This window comes from Haliotis asinina, chromosome 2, assembly GCF_037392515.1.
Source record: "Haliotis asinina isolate JCU_RB_2024 chromosome 2, JCU_Hal_asi_v2, whole genome shotgun sequence".
Lineage (NCBI taxonomy): Eukaryota > Metazoa > Mollusca > Gastropoda > Lepetellida > Haliotidae > Haliotis > Haliotis asinina.
The window spans coordinates 59883214-59906186 of record NC_090281.1 but is presented as its reverse complement, the minus strand read 5'-3'; the positions used below and the strand labels follow the sequence as shown (position 1 = coordinate 59906186).

At 39.3% G+C, this 22973-nt stretch overlaps 1 protein-coding gene across 1 annotated transcript; it reads right to left on the bottom strand.

Moving 5' to 3' along the window:
* Nucleotides 1–435: 435 nt before the first annotated feature.
* LOC137274048 (heart- and neural crest derivatives-expressed protein 2-like) lies at nt 436–14884 on the bottom strand. The gene is made up of 2 exons (XM_067807023.1): nt 14186–14884; nt 436–1671 (listed from the first exon to the last, which is right to left on the bottom strand). The coding sequence occupies exons 1-2, from the start codon at nt 14708–14710 to the stop codon at nt 1561–1563; spliced, it is 636 nt and encodes a 211-aa protein (XP_067663124.1). The 5' UTR covers nt 14711–14884; the 3' UTR covers nt 436–1560.
* Between the last annotated feature and the right edge of the window lie 8089 nt (nt 14885–22973).

Below are 22973 nucleotides of genomic sequence, written 5' to 3'. Positions count from 1 at the left end.
CATGTCTAGTTTCCCCATGTTCAGGGTCCTGAACCTCCCAACTCACTAAGTCTCTAATAGACTAATATTCAGGAACTAGGAGTTAGTGTAGCGTGTACAAGGCATCCGACCATGTAATTTAAAATTTCAAAAAAAATAAGTACGGAAAAAATAATGAAATATATGTTGTATTATGAAAAATGACGTACATTTTTATTCAAGAAATAATTCAAGCGTTCATTTTCCTTCATGAATTAAAACATTCATGTTGAAACGTCTCTTTGGAACATCATCTCTTGGCTTTGAAAAAAGTAACTTAATAAAACGTAAGCGAGAAGGATTCAAGCAAGAAGCAGGCATGTGGCCGACCCGTCGATAGCAGTTGTAGCCAGGACCATAATCACTAAATGCAGGTTGTGCTCTAATCCTTGCAGACAATGAAAAACAAAAACATCATTTTATACAATCATATTCATTTAATTTCTATATAATTTTCAATATTTGCACGACATGAAATATTCTCTGTACAGACAATGTGGCTATATCTGGGACAGCACTCTCACGCTCTAATATACATACACACGGTCTTTGACACACATGACCAGATGAACAACTGAATGAACACGGACTACCCCCTAGAATAAAACCTACATGACATGGACGCCGGTCTCAACACCTCCCCATAATACTGTTAGTTCACTATGTCCGCAGACAGCATACACACGTTTATTCAGACACCTCGAGTTCGCAGCGAACAAAACGTTGTCGGAATCAGTTTCTGTCACTGTATATTGCAGGAGTCTGTACAAACGAGGGTATTCTGTATTTGTGTAAACGGGGAGATCACGTAATACTGTACGGTCGGTGTCAGTATTGTGCAAAGTCGAAACACAATGAGATCACGTGACAGTCTGGATAGTCGAATGTGCACACACATCAAAAGTGAATAAATAAGTGAATGTCTTGAAAAAAATGTTTATGGTCATATGTCGAAGTGTTTATAGCACGATATGACTCCAGTGTCAAAACATCACTTCGTTAAAGGTATACGCCTTGGAACCCTCCTTGATCAGTAGTAGCCTGACCCTCCCCCACCCCTAAGAGCGTTGTGGACATTCATCAGCCTCTTCTGTTCGTCCCACCCCAGACGAACGTCTCCGGGGTCAGTGATAGCGATAACCCTCCCTTCATTTTCCCCGAACCGCGCTGAGATCGGTCCGAGAACTATTTGTCACACAGCGTTGCTTCAGACCCCTGTAGACAGACGTGTAGCCCGCTTAGCGCTTGTCGTCTGTAGATGGAACTTCTATGCGATGTATTCTCAGTCGACGACCATTTGTTGAACAACAGCGCACCTCCCATCGGGACATCTTTGGTATGACTTCGTTAATCCATCATCTGACGTCACATTTCTCCACTCTGTGACATCACATCCGGTCTGTGTGACAGGACTTCCGGCTCTTCTGAACCCATGTTTGTAAAAACTCCGCCTTGTGCTAAACGCCATAGAAATCGGTGTAAACAACACACTGAAATTAGTGCTGGTCTATAAATTGGTCAAAATGATGTGCTTCTACGTCATCAGTTTTTGAGTTCTGACGCCCACACATGTTGCGGCCAACCTGTCCTTCCTTTTCCTTTCTTCTCTGAAGAAGGGCTTCCGGCATCGCTGTCGCATGAATTACTAGATTCCTGAAAGTGAAAAAATAGCATTAAAGTTTCAGTTCAAGGGAGGCACAACAGGACATAAAGTACAAATAAGACAAATTATTGTGTGGCTTTTGTAGCGGTCCTTGGGACTATGGGTGGCATACTACGAGCGGTGACATTCTGGCATCTTTATGTTTGCACGTGCAAGAGACACAAAATATTTATTTTATTTCTTTTATTCGTGTTTTGCTGCAAGTCTGTCACCGGTGGGGGGTAGGGGGATAACCTCGTTCTGAATTCATGCGGTCATCATAAGGCGCCACTTCCTCAACGGTATGTCGCTGAAGACGTTGCCAAGTGCCAAGCGACAGACCGGCGGGATTTTATCGATCTGGGGAATCACAAGGCATCTGCCATGAGTTCACTGTAGTCGTCATTGCTCCGGTGAATATCTGCAAGTTCCCTGGAATCTGCTACTCTACCCTACCCAAGTCTGCTCAACGTCACCGTCTGTCACGGTCCTTAAAGCGCTCGCCATGTGTCATTGAACTGTAATAAAGCATACAACGCCGTGACATATCCCCTCCCATCTCACCTGCCCCTTGTGAGGAACTGCTAATTTCGATGACGTCACAGCACGTGCATAGTAACGACCGGAAGTGATCAGCGTCAACCCTGAATGTGGCACCAACATGCTTGGATTCAGTTAGCTTACTGTTATAACCCACGGGTCAAGATTCAGGGTTGAGTTCAACTCGAACGGTGCACGTGTAGGTTCGGGGATATTGCCTAGCGACCCGTACCCTCCTTACCCCGACCCCCTACCTTTCTAACAAGATGTAGACCAATCTTCCCCTCCCCATTCAAAACGCTTTGATACTTCCTGTTCAATTACAGTGCATCGTGCTACGAAACCCCGTCAGACAACTAGGCTCCGTGTCAGGTTAGACAATCTGTACACATAGAACTAAGTATGTTTAATTCGAAACCAAACTTTTAAAAATTACCATGGGAAAAACTAATTTTGAATTGGAAACAAGACCATGAACGTCAAATTCTTTCTGAGTTGTAAGTGGTTAGTTCCGCGGATAGTTGAAAACTGAAGAAAAAAATTCACTCACGCTGTGACGTGTAAATTGAAGACCGCTAGAAAATATGTACATGTAAATATATGTTGAAAGATATGCGAGGGCGAACACGTGAAGCCACGGCGAGATGGCCTCGTTTTAACACGAAGGTCGGGATTCCCAGTGAGATAGCCTGGGAAGACATTCTCATTCTGTCTCACCCCAACGGGAGGCCATAGCTCACTCCAGCAGCAGATTCTTGCCTTAATCGTGTTTAGGTAACGAGCCCGGCCGCCCGCGAATTCATACATCGGAATAATTGCCTATTGCAATAGTGAAAACGCTAGGAGAAAATTAAAATCTCAGGATACAGATTTTGATGGAGCCGGTGATGGGATTCATTTCTAACTGCTTTTTAAAGTCTTGAAACGATTTTATAAATATTTTAACAAGCAATGACGTATTTTGAAATATTGGGGCAACATTCATGGCGACGTGTACTTCTAGGGGTTGATACAAAATTAGGATCGAGTGACACGGGAGCATATATTTAGTTGTTGGCAAAAACATGTTCATATATGACACGTACGTGGCCGAATTAACTACACTCTTAGGATAGGAAACCTAGCCTTCTACTAAGAATATATCCATTTATTTTATTTAATTATATAGTTATACCTATCGACACACCAACGACTTATTATCCTTGCACAGACCAGAGAGTTTGCTACACCACAGATACAACATTGAAAATATATACGTACATAACATGAGTAAGGTTCATACAAATTTTCTTGACATATCTGGTATATCCTCCGTTTTCACAGCAAAGAATACCATCCGAAAAATCTTAAATATAATACTATTGATCCGAAAACAATTGTATCGGTTTATCGTATGTTGATGTAAGATCTTGTCATAAGAATATTGTCACTGTCAAAAATACTGTTTTCTTGAAAAAAACATTAATTTGCTTATGTCGATAAAGTCATTACATAGAGATTTAAGTACACACGTGCATGGCCGATTCAGTTTTCTACACGGTCTTCGGGTACCATTGACTAACACCTGTACAAGAATTATATATTGTGATGTTATAAGGTCTCGAAAATTGATTCTCCTACAACAATTTCAGTACAATATACTTTGGTGTGTCTGCAATAAAATCACGCGACAGCATTGATGTCGATGTATACCTAGATAAAACCTTTCATTGGAATATATTTACTGGAAACTATTACAACAATTTTAATGTGATTCTGGTCCCATGGGATGGCAACCATCATCTGGATGATACCAGTCAATGCAGCAATGGAAGCGTCTGCCAAATAAGTTAAAATCGCTCAAAACAGATAAATAATTAAATGAATAACTGACAATTTTTGGAATTAAAAAAAATCCCGCGCACATAACTACTATTCCAAAGAGTGAAAATGGAATATATAAATCAAAGCTTACTTTCACTTTATTGGTAATATTTAAATAACAAAGTTTCGGGCAGGTATAAGCGAATATCAGTTATTATTAACCCTGAAACGAACTTGACATTATTCACAATACGTATCCTATTCTAGTCTCCGTGAATCAAGTGAATAAAATTCCGACAGACATTGCCAAAATAACGAGTATCAGTTGAAAGTATTTTCTTGACGGATGCAATAGAAATCTTCAATCCGTCACAGCCACGGGTCTCATTACTGACTAGGGACACGGCATAATCCAGAACCCACTTCCTACCAGCGTGAGGGTTCCTGGTCTGTATTCCTGGCACGTGGCTCCCCTTCCCCTCCCTGCAAGTGCAACACAACTGCCGGTATGGACGGACGTCTTATCTACATGCAACATCAGCACATCTCGTGACGCCGGACCAGCGCGAGAATATCAGACAGAAGCGGGACATTCTTGTCTCTGATACTTCATCAAAACTTGTTAGCGTTGAATAAACCAGAAACGCAACGTCGAAAAATTTAAATATTCACGAAAATAATCCCGAATAAAAAACAAATAACAGTGTGTTTCCCCAAATTATCTAAGCATGTAAAAAATTGTTGACAGGCTATCTATGCCCTATAACGTTTTCCAATAACGGCATCCTGCTATTTACCCGCAAAATAGTTTTCTACATTTACGTATAATTCGAAAGGTATATTTTTACGTGGTATGTAGCTAAAGATTACATTTGACGTAACGCTTTCTAAAATCTCCGAGTTTAACTCCTCTGTATCAGCAGAAAGAGAACGCAACGTCAAACCGCAGAATATTCACATGAATTATTACTCTCAGTCGCTGGAAAGAAAATTAAATTCTCTTTACATTTTAGTGAGTGCCCGAGCTGTATTTGAGTCAGCGTGGACGAGTCGCGGGGAACGAGAGCCTTATTCATCATATTTGTTTACGTTATTGTGGGGAACCTGATACCGATCTGTCTCCTCTTATCTCTTGTCTTTTCCCAAGCTACTCCAGAATTCAACTACTCATTTATAAATAACCGTTTCCTCAGTAGAGTATTCGAAGAGTTGATCGCATAGTTGTTGTCGTTTATATTGCAAGAAAATTACCGACATATACTTCGATTATGATAAAGCCGAGCAGATCATTATTTGTCAAAAAATTCGATTTAGCCACATCGTGGATTGGTTTTCCACCTATCCTAAATGTATCAAAAGGATTAAATGTGTCATTTGACAAGATAAGGGGGTTTTGCGCACCGGCTTGAACATCGCCTGTCTTCGAGGCGGTATAAGATTTTTAAATATTTACACAAATTTGGTTTATTATATACATCCATCGAAGCTCGTGCTTTCAAGTGCGAGGCGGGTAGAAAGGGTTACAGTATGATCTGGGATGAACAAACAGCCTGATAGCCTTCGTATGATGCGACTATTGAAACAGTTGAAAAATGTTATCTGTACTTTGGGTTTTTTTTTAAATATATTCGGGGAAAAATGGGTTAAATGTGGGCTATGTTGAGCGCATTGTGTATTTTATCGTATTGCAACTTGATCTTCATATTTTAATGATATAATGTATTTTTTTTTAAAAATAAGAAAACCATTATTTGGACTGACTTTGGAAAACTCTGTATAATAATTGAAGCTGAAGTGAATATTATTAACGCAAAAATTATGTTGCAAAAGTGTTGATTCAAAGTGGGCAAAAACCTACAAACGACGCTATGCTTGAAATATTTACAAAAATCTGCTTTTGGACCATTTTACGAATTGACGTTAATAGTCAGATAATACAACTATATGTTATCAAATCAAGTTTGATACGGACATTAATTCCTCTGGCTGGATAATTTGGGGCGATAGAAAATTATTTATTTTCTGTTGCTTTCCTTTGAAGTATAGAGTTATCTCCAAGTACGTCTGGATACACCCCCTCCCTACCCCCCTCCCTTCGACTCGGTCATGTGACATGCTGATGTCTTATCTCCGCTCCCTCACAAACAAATACCGGGGGATATACCCCGGACACTGTTCGCTTTGTACAAGTTTTCTGTGATGTTTTAGTCGCATTGAACTCTGTAATGTATACGTGAATGACTTAAATCTATATAGTGTATTGTGCTGTATTGTGAGCATCGTTCAGATTTTGTACCCTGTGCAGTATAGAATTTTAACCAATTCTTTGGTATACAGTTTAACGAATTGTGTTTGAGTAAAGGAATCCCAGGTTCTATGGATGGTCAACGTCATTATTGTAACGATAGCGATTGTTGTATCTAAGCTGTATAAACTGCGTTATGGTGTGAAGTTTATGAAGTCTTGTACAACGTATTGTAGTCTGTCGTACAGACCCTGAAGTTTAAATATCAAAGAAAGCCCACGCAAGTATAGAAAATGGGGCAAGTCTATATTTCCCTAGTTTCAGAAAATGAAGAAAGTCTCAGGGCTCCATTTCATTATATTATTTTTTTCACTATGAACGTTTTTTTCAGTTAATTATGTTCATTTCAGAGACTAGCTGCTAGTCTAAACGTATTGTATAGTATGAATATATGTATATTATATGTGGTTTAGTGTATTTGAAAAATGGAATGTAATAAAATGTAATGAATAGTAGTTGAAGTGTTCTTAATTGTATACCATGTACTATTATCTCTATTGAAATATTTGATAATATCATAACAACTCCATTTATGTTATACATGGAAACCGTTGCGTGATGTCATGACGTCCCGTCTTGACAGACAAAGTGATAGTCATATACAATTAAACCCTCCAAAATATCTTTTATCTAAATAACCAAAACTGTTTGTTCGTTAAAGATTTATCAATTTCAAAGTACCTTGGCGCAGCTAGATGTAGATATATAGTCGGTTTCGCTCTCAGCGCTGTCACTGCTCTTAAATTCGGCATATTTAGTTCCCATTAAATTCAAATGAAAATTATACCCTAATGTCTAGTAGGTCCCGTTGAGCCATTGACTTAATTCTCCTGCTATCGGGGCGGTTGAAGGGAATTAACCTGCTACTTGAATCACTTGAATCGTCGAGATTAAACTGCACTGTGGGGTTCAGACTTGCGGACGTAACGAGGTCCCTCCCAGACTCTCAACCCCTAACCCCAGCCCATGTTTTACCCAATATCTGAACATCAGTCTCCAAGCTGAAACTAACTTTTTGCAAAAAGAAAATAAAAACAACAAACATTAGTCTTGTGAAAATGGATACATGTTCACAGATTAAATACTGCAAATAGCGGATGTTTTGGATTTCAAAGGTCATGCATATGACAGAAACCACAAAATCCACCAATATTCCTTGACTTCCGAATGAATAAGATTCCAATATCTCAACGTCCACACACACCCAGTCGTAGAGCTCATAAGAGTTTACTAACTTCCTGGTGTATATCTATCTGATATTCAATGTCTGTTAACATGAATGTAACTATGTAGTAATTATTTTGATAAACAATGATTATACAAAGACGAGCGTCATGGTTTGATATATGTCGTTTACTGTCGTTTGTTATTGATAATAACAATGATATGTAATATTTCAACAGGAATAAATTCTATATGAAAGTGTATATATGACGTTTAATCATGTATTAAAAATATGACATGATATGAATAATTAGCTGTCATTTAAAACTATATGTATGTCATAGCCCCTTACCATGATATGCGAAGACGAATTTGTACAATCAAAATAATACTCACATCTAATGATAAATCTGACGTCAACTTTTTTAATACCCACCCGATAACCCCTAGCATCTGCCAGAGTCGCTATATAGTCCACCCTGGTTCTCCCTCTACGTTCCAAGAACGACCACCCCACTCAAGGGCTGGACTTGAGAGCACGGTCAAGCACAATTTTGTCTGTACAGTCTTGGTGCCAGATACATGACGCAGTGCCATCTACCATGTGGCAGTAATAACGCCCCTGTCAGGAGTCCACTCTCAGACACATACTATCACAAATTTCTTTGCTAATTTACATGTGTATGCAGTCATACATATTGTTCTACTCGCATGCACACCGTGGATAAAACGGAACGTTCTTACCGCGGTACGGTACGAATCACGGCAGAAGGTACTCGGTTCGGTCCGTTTCGGTTCGGTAAATGAGATATGATCATCAGGCCGAAAATATATACAAGAGCCCAAACATCGATTTCGACAAAAGTATTTCATTTCTACACATTTAGTAAAACGTTTTGAAAGGTTAAAGAAATGACGGTACGAACACCGAAAATACCGAAATTTGGATTGCATTGCGTGCACGTAAAGAAGGCAAAATACCGCTGTTCGACTAATATATGTACCGTGGTAAACCGTTGCCCCACTAGTGCACCCGCAGCCACACATTGTTCCTCTACCCTAATACAGTCACACATCAACAGTCCACATGGTCACATCTTGCTTCCCTTCATATCTTGGGGTCATTGTTCACAATCGGATGAGAGTAATCATTTTGTTTAAAATGCAGACACATGAACCCAGTTTTCCTGCAGCATATGGCCGCTGGTTATGAAATTATGACGGAATGACTGGTTTGCTGGCAGTGCGACGCGTCCCCCAACCTTTTCCCCTGACCAGTCCTCGCGGACGACTTCTCTGCAAACCTTGATTCGCGCATGTCAGATATCCCCGCCTACTTCAATAAGGAAATTACAACCTTGCTGTTTGATGCGCGTGTTTGCGCGTGCGCGTCGTGCGACTATGAAAGTTGATCGCTGTTTTGCCCATAAACAACAATAACTGATCATTTCGTGTAATTTGCATGCGCGTGTTACTGTGCATTTAAGCGCAAGCGCACGTGTAGCACTAGCGCATGAGGCTAAATTCGCTTGAACAACCGGTTGTGGTTTTTGGGGCCCAGATGCGGGGAGTAGTCTTGTCGTTGTTTAATCAAATAAACTGGCGATGTTGGGGATTTTATTGATAGCTGACACACAATACACGCTTGTCTCCTGCTCCATCGCCGTCAGATCCAAGTTTTCCATCCTCCTCTACACCGCTACGGCAGAGACTATCGCCGAATTAGCAATTAGCTTTATTAAAACCGATATCCTCTTCACTCGCTCAATTCCACACCGATCAGGGAAATTATTGAGACAAGTTAATTGACAAATAATCAAATTAAATTTGCTGATCATTTTGGATAATAATGTTTGATTCATTAGCTGTTTAAGACAATAGGACGGCAGGTTGATGGAGTGAAACAATGGCGATATTCGACCCGCCGTTGGGACATAGAATATATTTAGTGTTCACATTACGAAGATCAAACGTCAACATTACCCCCGATCTATTGAGCCTCGAGGGAGAGGAATGTACCACACAGATAAGATGACTTAATCTCTGTCAACCACGTTCAAGGAATAATCGCATATCGAAATATGCCGGACCTGTAGCTCACTGGCACTATTCCAGAATACAGTATGGTTTCAACACAAGGAACATAGTTAAAGCTATATCAGTCAGGGCTTATTATCAGAGGCGTGTATATACAATAAGTGAGATATTAACTACTATTAGATATACCACATATCGTTCATGTAGGGCTTATACTATAAGTAGTGAATACAAAATATAAATATTTGGTTAGATTTTATTTTGCATATTGCTTGGTCTATATATAATTTGAAGTAACTACGTTGATTTGTTGGAGGCGAAATATAGATTACCAACTTTACACCCATGTTGACTAGTAAGATGATACTAGTATGACCAACATTGGTGACATTTATGCACAACAAATGCTGGTGCCAATAATTCTCCAAGAACTGAGTACAGTGTGCCATGAATAGAGGGTATTTGGTATTGGAACATTCTTGTCTAAATATAATAATGCATAATATTTCCTCGAATTAATCATGTATCACGTGTACAGTTAACTGGGAAAAAACATTGGAATTTGAACAGGTGGTTACAGGCTTGAGTTCCCGTTTGTCGTTGGTATATAAGGGTGTGCGTCATACGAAATCAGACCGTTCTTGTTTAGGCCTGGGTGTTAACAGTTGAAATTGCGGAGTGAAAGTAGTATCATGTTTTTTCAATTCCGATGGAATGACAAGTGGATAAGGAAGTAAGAAATTGGGTGAGACTTTTTAGAAAATCTTGACCGATGCTACGTGCGAGAAATCAGGAGTTTTAGCCAAATTTTGTGCGATTTGGTGACAGCTGAGAGCGATCGACCACTCGAGATGACTGACATCTCGTGGAAACACGAGACTTGCCTCAAATCACGCGATACTTACGCCGAATATCACCCACGTAGCCTTCAAAATAAAAACCTTGAATAAATAAACTATGCTTGTTAGATATCTCAATGGTCTGATTGGGGGCGACGTTTTGACGGGTCGGTCCCCCACTCGCACCTGAACTAGTCAAGAAATTTTGCCTGGAATCCCCACTTTTGACTTGGAGGAAAATACACAGTGAAGCTCTAGCCCATGGACGATTGGGACGCCACCATTACAGTTTACACAGACAATCACCGGCGATTATTTTTTCTAGAAACCTAATTATAAAAAGGAAATGCTAAATGGTCACCGGTGGGATGGTAGACTGAGACACAAAACTCACCGCTCATCACAACGCGAGTTATTTGATCACGAACAAAATTAAAAATGATACCCCAGCAATTTGTGTATTGCAAAGAAACTGTTCACAACGCGAGTTATTTGATCACGAATAAAATTTAAAAGGATATCCCTGCAATCTGTGTACTGCAAAGTCGCTGTAAAGGGTAAACGGTGTAAATTACGATACTCTAAATTACATGTAGTCTAAATATTCTATTAAGCGCTGATAGTACACAAATGTCGGCTCACCAGTGCCTGTAGTACAAGTAAAATAATTAATTATAACATAACTGAACTCTTTAATCTGATGTAAATGATTCAATAAAATTATATTTAGCTTTCTGTTGTCAACAAAATGTAAGAAAGAACATCAGCTTCTTTACTATCCTCTCTGACCTCGCCCTGACAAATATTTAAATGTGAAGCACGTGACCCTGTACTTATAGTGATAGAATGTCTCAGAAATTGATACGAAACGGTGGCTTGAAATCTGGTGTATGTCAAAGCCGTATGGAATACGTGCATGGTATTTGTCAGGTCGAAATCCATACTATTTCGTGGCAACTACATGCATGTCATTGACAGATTCTAAAAGCGTCTGACGTCATGGTATATTTAATCCGTTCAGTTCTGTTGTAATTTAGACCGCCATAATTCTTGAATGGCAGTTACCGTTTACCGAAACATATAATGATCTTCCCTGTTGGCAAAGCACAAAAATACACGAACGGATTATATCAGGATGGATAACACAGCACTCAGTCACAGTGTTCATACACGACATGAAAGGCAATTTTCCCACACTGGTATGATTTGAATTCGGCAATAATTTAGTAATGAAACGCGTCGTAAAATTATTTAAACTGACATTTCTTTGAGATACGAAACACACCAGGTCCCTCGTTTGTATTATTATTATTATTATTGTGATCGTAAAATATACGCTTACCAATTATTGTGATCGAAAAAAATAAGCTTACCAACTATTGTGATCGTAATATAAACTGTGCTTCAGTACACTCTTTGGCTAATTTAAATCACGTGAAGTTACTTACTGAGGCGTCCCTTATTGGCAGTTGAAAGTAGGACTAAACAACACGCAGAATGAATATATTCACAGTATAGTTTTGTCTGTGGTCCCTGGTGTGATTGAGACTGACAGTAGTCGCATCGCTATCAAGCCATTTATCTCGTTCACTTTGACAAAAGCCGATGTAAATTCCCTAGCGGTTTCCGTTAATTAAATTAAAACCACGCGGTGTGATTGTATTCGTAATTATCGTGATGAGCGTGGGATAAATACACAGAAATAAGCGAAATTAGCTATCGTCTTTGTAGGAAGGTGTAAAACGGCGGTCGACGTTGACACCACCACCGACACCAACACCATCAACGCGAGTATGTGATCCCGAGGAACACTCGCTCCAGTTGGGATATGATCTGATATCAGGACGGAATTGTGGAAAGTCAAAATGAACGACATCTGTTAATGTCGCGGTCATTTAGGAGATACATTTCTAGCATACCATGATGGAGACAAATTGATATGAATACAATACCGAAAACAACCCCAGTTCTGGGACATCCGTTGATACTGTATCTTTGATGTGTAATGAGAAGGTCCTTACAAGAAATTCTAAATTATGCAAGAGGTTTTATTCATGTGAGCTTGATATTAAGTTTCAAACATCATTCACAATTTATTAAAATTTTACAGTTTCGGTATAACAACCAATGGAAACCGCCAGAGGGGTATTTCTATTTTTCCGTTTCTTCATTTTAAAATTATTTTCAGTTTTAACGGCATCATAAAGATATATCTTACATGCTACCATGTTTTCACGCGGTACGTATGTTTACAAAAAATACTGACGCATAAATCTGATGAAATGTCACTCACATTGATACAAACTATCATTGTGTTGATAACGGTAGTTTTAATGACCAGATGCATATGTAAGCATGTCGCTGTGTGTGTTTGTCAAATATTATCCCCACTCTACCGATATTACGATAGAAAACTTACAGTGAGGAGGACACTATATGTTTCCCATGTCTTAAAGCCGCGTGTCTGTCTCAGCCTTGACTCAGCAGGCAATAGACGCGATATACACGGAGGAGAAGTCTACCAAATCATCTCTCTCTCCAGGTGGTATCTCTAGCATGGAAGTTCCTACGTCTTAACTTGAAAATGTCGTAAAGAGATTTGCTACCCACAGTCAGCGGGTATCTGGTTTAAAGGAGGAAATTAGTCGAAGACAAAATAGCTTTTCTCCTGGAATTGCCAGTCATGTCTTAAACTCCGTTTTAATTTGCATTAAACATTTTTCATTTAAAAATTCAAATGATACCATAATAAATTTGAGTCGCGCCGTACAACAGCAGCTTTAATTTATTGTTTGTTCTTGTTTCAAATACAGCTAACATCATTTAGGAACTCCGGTAACGATGAATTTATATTTTGTGAAATAGTTTTAATATTTTGAAAATATTTTCTTTCAAAATAATGTACTGGTGACACGAACAACACAATCCATTTAAATCCAACAGAAAATATTTACTCTATACATTATTAGCTATATGGAGAATTAAAACAAACGATTGCGTTTTCTATCGGTAAATAATTCCGTCTTCTTAGCCAATTCTTGCGTAACTGGCGGCGAATAATGAAACTTTGTTGAGACTTTTTTTAAGACTGTCGTAGTTTCATGTGTGACCTTGAAATAGGTTTGTGGCTGAGGGGAGGCACAGTTTAGACCGTTCCTGAATTGAAAGAGACAAATGAGTCAACTTAACAATGTTGGGGCAGTCCTAAGGTCAGACCTTTGTTTTTCTGGCAGCTTTAATTACAGTTTGATAACCCCTCTCCACCCCTGCCGCTCACCCTCCCAATGCCTGAGAAGCGGGGAGGTCCCCTTTTCTTTGACAACGCCGATGTAGGCATTAAAAAGATGTTAAAGTTTGGCTGCGGAATCGGAGAAAGAAATATTATCTGATATTGCCGCGAATGCCAACCATTTGAAGAAAGCTACGATAACGTTGACATTTGTGTGGAACCTTCACATTCCTGGCAATATTCTAGGCTAATAACGAGGGGATTTGTTTTATTGTGTTTACAAAAGCCAACACCAGGGAATAATTCATAAATGAGAGACTTTAGTTATTAACTTATTCGTATTGGAAGGAAAAATGGAATATTTCTCGAAGAATATTAATTCGTAAACTTCATTCAGTTTACTTGAGCTATGTATGGCTATTTAACCTGACATACGAATCTACGATCATAAACTTACACAGTTTAGCAACATTTTAGTGCTGTCGAATGACGATCCCACCCTCACACCCTAATATAGTCGTGTATGTTAAGTGTTTCAAAGTGTGGTACAAATATTATCTATTAACTTTGGTCACTAGTACAAATGTATACAAGATTTAAAAGAGTACCTGAATTTCTTTCCTTTTCTTTTCTTCTTCTGTTTTTGTCTGCCTATCTGTCTTTTTTGTGAGTTCTGCCTTGAATCCAGCTTCTGTCAGTTTGGGATCGTCTTTGGCTAATACTTCCATGAGATATGCAATGTAACTTGTTGCCAAGCGCAGCGTCTTAATCTTGGAGAGTTTGGTGTCTGAAGGGACATTGGGAATACAACCCCGTAACGACGCAAACGCGTTGTTGATGCTCTGAGTCCGTCGTCGCTCCTTCTTGTTGGCAGTGATGCGACGTTTGACGCACCTGATGCCGTTCTCATAGTACACAACATGGGTGGCGGGATCTATAGGGGGTGATCCTGGACCCATACCATAAGCATCGGGGGACACGGGCATCTCTTGGGCACCCAGCATCCAGTTCTGGAAGTACCCCGCGTCGGTGTGAGGGTCGGGGTATCGGACCTGGGGGTACTGGTAGAATTCATGTCCGAGTGGACCCGGGTGGGGGTACCCTTGAGAGTAAGCTCCTACGCTGAGACTCATGACTGTGATGTCTGACAGCTGTGACAGAGAAGAATATTCACACGGTTCTGGAAGATGTTGGACACGATCCAAGAATCCAACAGAAAAAGAGTTTACACGACCAGGAATCACAACTCGCTGCTACTGAAGATGTGACGGTAGTAGTGTAAGTCTCAATGAAGGTGCTGGCTTATAAATGCACTCAGTTCCATATGTAAGCGATACCCGTGGAGGGAATCTTATCAAAGCCAACCCCATGACGTCAGGTTGATTCAGCCAATCAGCGACAGCAATCCTCTTGCTAGTTTCATTAATGAAACCAAACTCCGCCCCTTTTTCCAAGATCCGCCCACTTGTCAGCTGATGGCACCGCGAGCAAATTGAGATCACAGAGACTCGTCTATTCCAGAGTCATGTTGCTAACGGCAGCGGAGTGACAGGTCGTAAACGTTGTAAACCTCTAGCGCACGGGACTGGGTGGGGAGGGGACGCGAACGGGTGGGGGTGGGGTTACAAACTCGTAATCATGCGCTATCATTTGATATGACAATATGCCTGCTTTGAAAGATGATTTGATGCCAAGTGACAGCCACCATGAATGTATACAGTAACAAAAAAATCCTTTCCTGTCAACTTACACGTCAATTTTCATTTAACTCCTTTGAATGACAAGTGCCAACAAAAATAGTTACTTGGAAAGTTACACTTTTGAACCTTTATCTTCACACGTTTACTGGGTTTTCGATGTCTTTCATGGTTTAAGTGAAGATATTTCCTAAACTCAAAAAGCCGTATTTTGTCCCGTTGCCCAGCAGTGCCATATCATGTCTTACTAGATGCTAGATTTGTCAAAGTGATAACGCACTACAGCAAGATATAGTATTTCATGGAGTTTGAACTGTGTTGTGTTGTAGCTGGTGCTGCCTCAGTTTCCAGTCATCATCACTAACCTGTGTTATACAACAGGCCATCGCGGCTATGTTGTTGTGAAGTTTAACACTTTAAAAGTTTTGTCTGGCGCACGCGAAACATTTCCGTGAAATGTGAGAGCCCTTGTTAAACTCAAAACATTGTTCGTAGTGGGCATTGATACCAACAGTTACAGTTTTGTTTACTCACATCACTGTCGTAGTCTTGCAAAACCACTCAGAGAACAAAGAAAGGGGTGTTTTTCTTTCCGTTCAGTTGTTCTTCCCCAAGTGTCACGGATACTGATATTATTATGCAGGCAACATGAACGGTAACACAGTACACAACAAAATGGTCGGGTTTTAAAAAAGTACAGAGTCTCCGAAAAAAAACCCCAAGATCGCCTGGAAACGTTGAAAAACGACTGTCTACGAATGCCGTGTGAGTGAATATTGCTGTAAGCCGCATAACGAGTCTTTCAGTTGTCAGTGACTAATCTAAATGGATGTTATGAACACAATTATGTTTTTGTCTGAGAAAACGCGTAAACAGATATCAATAAACGCATGCTTTGAGGGACAAAGTATTTTATGCATTTGCCGGTTCCTTTCATCAAGTTTCATTGACTGTTAGTTTACAGAGTGGATGTATAACGTGCTCCTAAAGTGTATTTAATGTAATATATCTCGCTACATTTCCCCGCGCTATAATACTGTTGTATTAACTCAGACACCCTGTGTTTGTGGAGAGGTTCAGAACCCAGGCTATTTGATTTTCCCGACTGACTGCAGGGGTTATGGTAAAGGAACAGTGTGAAAACACCGCGAACAAATATGGAGGAATAGGTTTCATTGATCCATATTATTTACAAATATGCTCTTGTTTTGGGTGCATGCGAAATACCCATTCATCTTTGTATCTATATATGCTTTGATATATACTGAAGTGACATTTTTAATTTGTGTTTCTCTTGTTCTTATAACACCATATGTCGGTATATTTGTCTGTAAGATGTTTCTATGTATTTCATTTTATTTTTACCATCATCACCGTCGTCGTCGTCGTCGTCGTCACCATAGTCGACATCTATCATCATCATCATCACCATCATCATCATCGACAGCTCCTGTCTGACGACATCAATGTAATTAATGCTTAATAAAGATCCTGATCCTAAAGTAATTCGTGGAAGTGAGACCAGCCTAAAACATTGTACTGGAAGTATCATTTGGTTGGAAAGTGACTTTTCCTGAATTTGTGTTTGGGGTACGAGATCAAACAATGAGCACTATGACGGGGTTAAAGTTTGAACATGAACAAGATATATCTATGTATGGATGCGTTCAGTTTTCCCGTCAAGTAGAACCACGGTCCTCGCTGTTTGAAAACTGCTGCTGCATATAGGACTTCAAATTGCATTTAACCAATATATTCAAACTTCATTATAGCAATATGAACGGAATATAGACACACCATAATTCCACCTCCAACAAAGTCGTTTCCGCATTTGATTACGCTAGCGTTACATTTGGTCATAATTCCGGACGCGCACCCACACCGAGTGAACCAAGGTAGCACGTAGCTGAATATGCAGAACTAGTAACGCTGGGCAGTACATGATGTTACGTAATGATAACACCATATACTGACGGAAATAAATAACAGGAACAGCTGCAAAAGCGCATGTTCAAAATATGAGACTGTATGTCTGCGCTGACAATCGCCTGTGCGATGACATTCATCCGAGCAAGGGGGAGTCCAGAAACGTCGTATAAATAATAAAAAGAACTTGTTGTTCATGGAACGTGTCATGTATTCACGTTTGTCCGACTTCTAAATGCCGTTCAAGAGCAGTTAACACCATGGGACAATGGACATATTTATTCTTTTTTAAAAATTGCATTTTTACGCGTTTGTGTTACAAGAGTATAGTTATCTTTTCATGTTGCGAGGACCTTCCCTGCAATCAGCATGTGCAAGCCTGACCTTTTTCCCAAGAATAAAAAATTGGGTACTGCCACAACTAGGTAGTCGTGAGGATGTTCACATTATCAACCTCCTGCCTTAGTATCACTCACTCCCTCTCGTTGAGCGAACTCAATATAAGACACTGTCTCTGTTTGGATGTAATCGCCTATATATAACATTATAAATTTGAAAATGAAACATTCTCCTTACACTGTGTAAAATATCGAGATTGAAAAATATATCGTGAAAGCACTTGATCAAATCAATATATAGCTGTTTATTTCGATCTCTTCTTACGACAAGTTTGGCACACTTAGCTCATATCTGTGTTATGTCATGTTATATATCATTGGTTCCTATTTCTGTTTAGTATTGATATACATTTAGTATTGTAACACATGTACCAGTGTATAAGGAAAATACACAAGTAGGAAATCAGTTATGTTTCCATCTACTCTACTGAAGACAAAGCACATTCCTAAAATTCCTAAAATAAACACATGACAAGTTGTGCCTCACGCCGTGCATATTAAGTCGGTGGACGTATGAATAATTCTACCGGCCATAATGAATAATCGATGGTCAGACATCGCCCCAGAACATACGGGTCCTCGTGGCTCAACACACGGAAAAAATACGCGGGCTCGGCAAGATAGAAAGAAGAATTTAATAACCAAATGGAAACATAATTTATCACATCCAGAACCACCAAAGAAAAGTCTTTGTTGTTTGTATTTATTTTTTCTCATCAATTTCTAATGCTGAGCCAGTGTCTCTGCATGCTGGTTATCATACACTGCAGGGCAGAGTTAAGATACACTTGAAAACGTAATCTCACCAAACAATAAAAACATGAATAAAACGTTATCTGTCTGAAAACAGTCGCATAAACACTGCACAAACTTGATACCTGATTCGATATATCACACCGTCGGACAATCATTTCTTGCTATATTGTGTGCCACCGTCGGAAAAATCATTTCTTGTTATTTTATGTGTCATCGTCGGACAATCCATTTCCTATTATATTGTGTGCCACCATCGGACTATCATTTATTGTTATTTTATGTGTCATCGTCGGACAATCCATTTCCTATTACATTGTGTGCCACCATCGGACAATCATTTCTTGTTACATTGTGTGCCACCATCGGACAATCATTTCTTCTTACATTGTGTGCCACCATCGGACAATCATTTCTTCTTACATTGTGTGCCACCATCGGACAATCATTTCTTGTTACAGTGTGTGCCACCATCGGACAATCATTTCTTCTTACATTGTGTGCCACCATCAGACATTGAGGTACATTTTCTTTTGTCCTGCAGTGTAGTTCAGCAGGATGACTACTTGTAACTATTAAGATTACAAGATTTTTACGCATATGTTATACTCTTATAAGACGTATTCTGAAATACGTGTCAAGTTTCCCCACGCCCATGTATAATGTGACGTGCCAGTGTTTTAGTCTGAAGTGAGTATCAATGCAGAGTTGGTTACAGAAATAGTTCATACAGGCATAACGTTTTGCACATAATCGTCAAGAAAATGAAATATTACTTGTGAAAACCTGAACTTTTACATGTTTTCACAGATTTACCTAAACTATGTCCAATAGTGGCAGTAAACAAACAAAGAAGGACACCCGACAAAGGTGAAGTCCACATCACATACATGGATTTGATTTAAAAAATTAGTTTTTATGGCATATACTGTTTAAGAATGACTGGCGTTTTCTCTCGTTTTTGTAAAATTTATGTACCATTCACATTGTACATTCATCATGACATGACATTGTTCGATGATGATGTTTAATCGAGGTCAGTCGACAATCACAGTATTGTCAGCGGTGTTCCGGTTACTGTTTTCAGCCTTTTAAGGCTTGATAACGTTTATGATTGGTTTGCCAAATCCAGGTTTTTAGTGTATATTTTCTTTAACTGAACCCTTTGTGTAAGTTTGTAACTAACGCTTATACGGCAAATATTCAAGGTCAGTGCCTTGCCCATTTAAGACGTTAATTTAATTTAATATTTTTACCGTCCTCATATACGATCGGTCGGTCGGACGGACAGACTTTATTCAGTAATACTGGCCTGTAGTACAATTGAGGTTGATTGTCGCCTAAACATTCCTCATATAGCTAGCTACCAGTAGAATGTTGTTTTTCTCCTGCAACTTACATCGGGCACTGACTAGATGCTTCCCTCTCACGAGGCAAATTCGGGTTGAAGTGGAAAAATGGTTATTACATTATTTTGATAGAAACAAAGAATTCTTTTCTAAATGAAAAAGAACCCACTGAGAAGGACCTGAGAAAATCTAGACTTGCTTCGCCTAGGGCTTTAGCATTGCAGAAAGTTAAAGACAGAAGAAAATTTAAGATCTGTGAGACAGTACCAGAAACAAGCCCGAAATATACCTAGGAAAACGTCCTGCGGCAAAAAATCCCCCTATTTTGAAAAAAAAGAGATTTGTGACAAAAGAATAAAAATATTTCATAGTTTTTCAAAGTGTTTATTGACATATTTAGAAATAAAACATTTAGCAATTACTTATACAGTATGTAACTATTAACATGACGATTTTCAGAGTTACACAGAATTATTTACAATACATCTTCCGTCGGATATGTTTTCACGTACATCAAAGAAAAGGGGTTATAAATGTGTTGAAATGTATTATTTGCGCGTTTAAGTGGTTAATCGTTTAAGAGTTAATTTGACTACAACATTTTTTGTCATGCAGGAGCAGCTGGTTCACAAGATAATGAACATGTAAGTTACATATATATATTGAAGTATTGAACGTTCATGAGATGATGAAATCCACACATAATAACAGAAACCAGTACTATATGTTAAACCATCCTTATTACACTCATACCAAATGAAGATGTATAGGACATCTAAAGATTACATACACGTAAACTGAATACCGTTTTGATTTCATATACCAAATATACACTAACATGTAATATTTGAAACTGAATGCGGATAAGGGATTGTTTGACACTGCACGATGGTTAACGAGTAATTACAGAGAGGCGATCCTACACCTGACTATTCGCTGTCGCTGCCGCTGCTTTCAGGAAAGTACGACGCCGTCAACTGTTACGATCTGGGTGGTAGACCGCAAATTGGTTTTGCAAGACATTTTTTTTTCAATTTATTTGTTTCCATTCTCTAACTCAGGGTGCTGTCGTACGACATACCGTCCTGCCATCGACAGGGTAACATGTGTTGGCGATTTGTGGTGGCGGTAGATGGGTAGTGATATTGTCTTAGAACAGCTACCATCAGATTCATCCACTTCCGTTGATTTGAGTGCTGCCTAGATGTGTTTTTAATGACACCATTGTGCGTGCAGTCTCGGTATATTCCGTGATGAAGCCCGATCAGAGGCGAGACAGGCTAATTCCACCCTCATTGTTAATTACCCCGCAACAGCGCAGCCAGCGGGACTGAAGTGAAGTCTCGTGTGTACTCGCATTCCTCACGTGCACATTCGTGACGTAATGTGCATTCGGCTGTGAAAACACTCTCTGTGTGTTCCGATTGCGACACAGACTCTGTGAAGTTTTATTACGTTTAATTACTTCTTTCTCACCCTTCGTACATAAACAGGATATGTCAGTAACTTAAAAGAAATCATTTTTGTTTATTTCAAACAACTAACAAATAAATATCAACAAGTTTACAATTTATTTGCATGTTATATGTGGCTCCGAGTACAGCATGTATGTATTGTCAGAGGACTATAAACAGGAAGTAATGGACATGGTCTCTGGCGTAAAGAAATATGCCTCTTTGGCTGGGAAATTAACTTGTTATCAAACAAGGCGCGCTCTGTTAGCAGCCAGACCAGATCCGTTATCCTCATGGCGATATTTACAACAGGAGAACAATGTTTAATTACCGCTAAGGGGTGTAAGTCCACACAAGTTGACATTAATGTGACGGTAATGGCGCCGACGTTCAGAGACGACAGTAGTGGCGAGGACGTTGTGACCCACGTTGACCGGACGACGATAACTGGTCATAGGTCACAAGATCTGAGATATCAGTAGCCACAAACTTTACGAATATCCCCAGCTTCTCTCAGAATTAACTGTGCATGCATATGTATTTAACGTAAACAGAACAAACACACCTTGTTTTCAAAAACGAACGCATGAAACAGTAAAATGCCATAACGAACTTCTTCAGTTAAACTTTCCGCTTGTCGACCTCTTTTCCCACCTCGATTTTAATTCACTGTCATATTTAAAATACCGAATAAAACAATCTGTGCTTTTAGTGAAGAATATTTCTGCCATTAGCATGCAGTATATGTGACACCGTGTTACCCATATGTTGTACACCCCGGGTTCGAATCTCTAGACGTCTTAGCTGGTCGGACGGAGACAACTAACATATCGGACAGGCGACTCGGTTAATGACGTGGAAAGGCGGATCTTTGCTCACATTTTCAGTCACTGGATTATCTGGACCAAGTTGCAATCGACATTTAATGTTCATAATATTTTCTGATACAAGGGTATCCTGCATGTCAGCCTTAAACATTTTAAAAGTTATAAAGGGAGAATATTAGTACTGAAATGTAATTAACCTCGAGAGCCAGTCAGTTAGTGAAGGGGTGCTAGAGTCAGAAGTAATCACCGTGAATATGACAGCATCAACTTGACGTTCATAGAACATTAGGCAAATATTGGGCGAAGGTGGTGAAGAAAATGGACATTTCATCATTCATATATGAAGTGCTTTTATATTCTGACCTTTCAGGGAGAGGCATGAAAAATGTAGAGCATATGGACGGTGTTCCTAAAATATGGCAGCAATTGGAGAAGCGTCGTTATAAAAGGAACAGAAAGAGAGTAAGATAGTCATTGTCACTCACTGTGAGATGCAACTATGACTATAGTAACTTTCATAAAAAAAATATCAGGAAACATATAGAGAATCTCACCCAAGTGTTTACCTATATCAAATGTATCAACATGAGTTGATAAAGTAACAAATTGTTACCTTTATCAACGAGCATTGATATAACTGATATCAGTACACACGAGGGTGAGATTCTATTTATCATCCAAAAGCATTCTTCACTAGTTTTCAATGATACATTACATCTTTGAACACAGCACTGGCATTAGATTTGCAGTGCAACAATGTCATAGCATTGTGACATCATCAAGTTCATGACGTCATAGCAGTGTCAGGGCATTGTGCAAACCTACTGTCAAAGCGGTATCTCCTAGGAGATATCGCGTGATCTCACACATGCGATATCTCCAGTTTTGGATGATACATCCTATCAGACACCAGAGTACATAGAGGATATTAAACGACCTGCCGTGTAATACCAGTTTTATTAAACGAGGTAGTGATTTGGCATTGATACGAA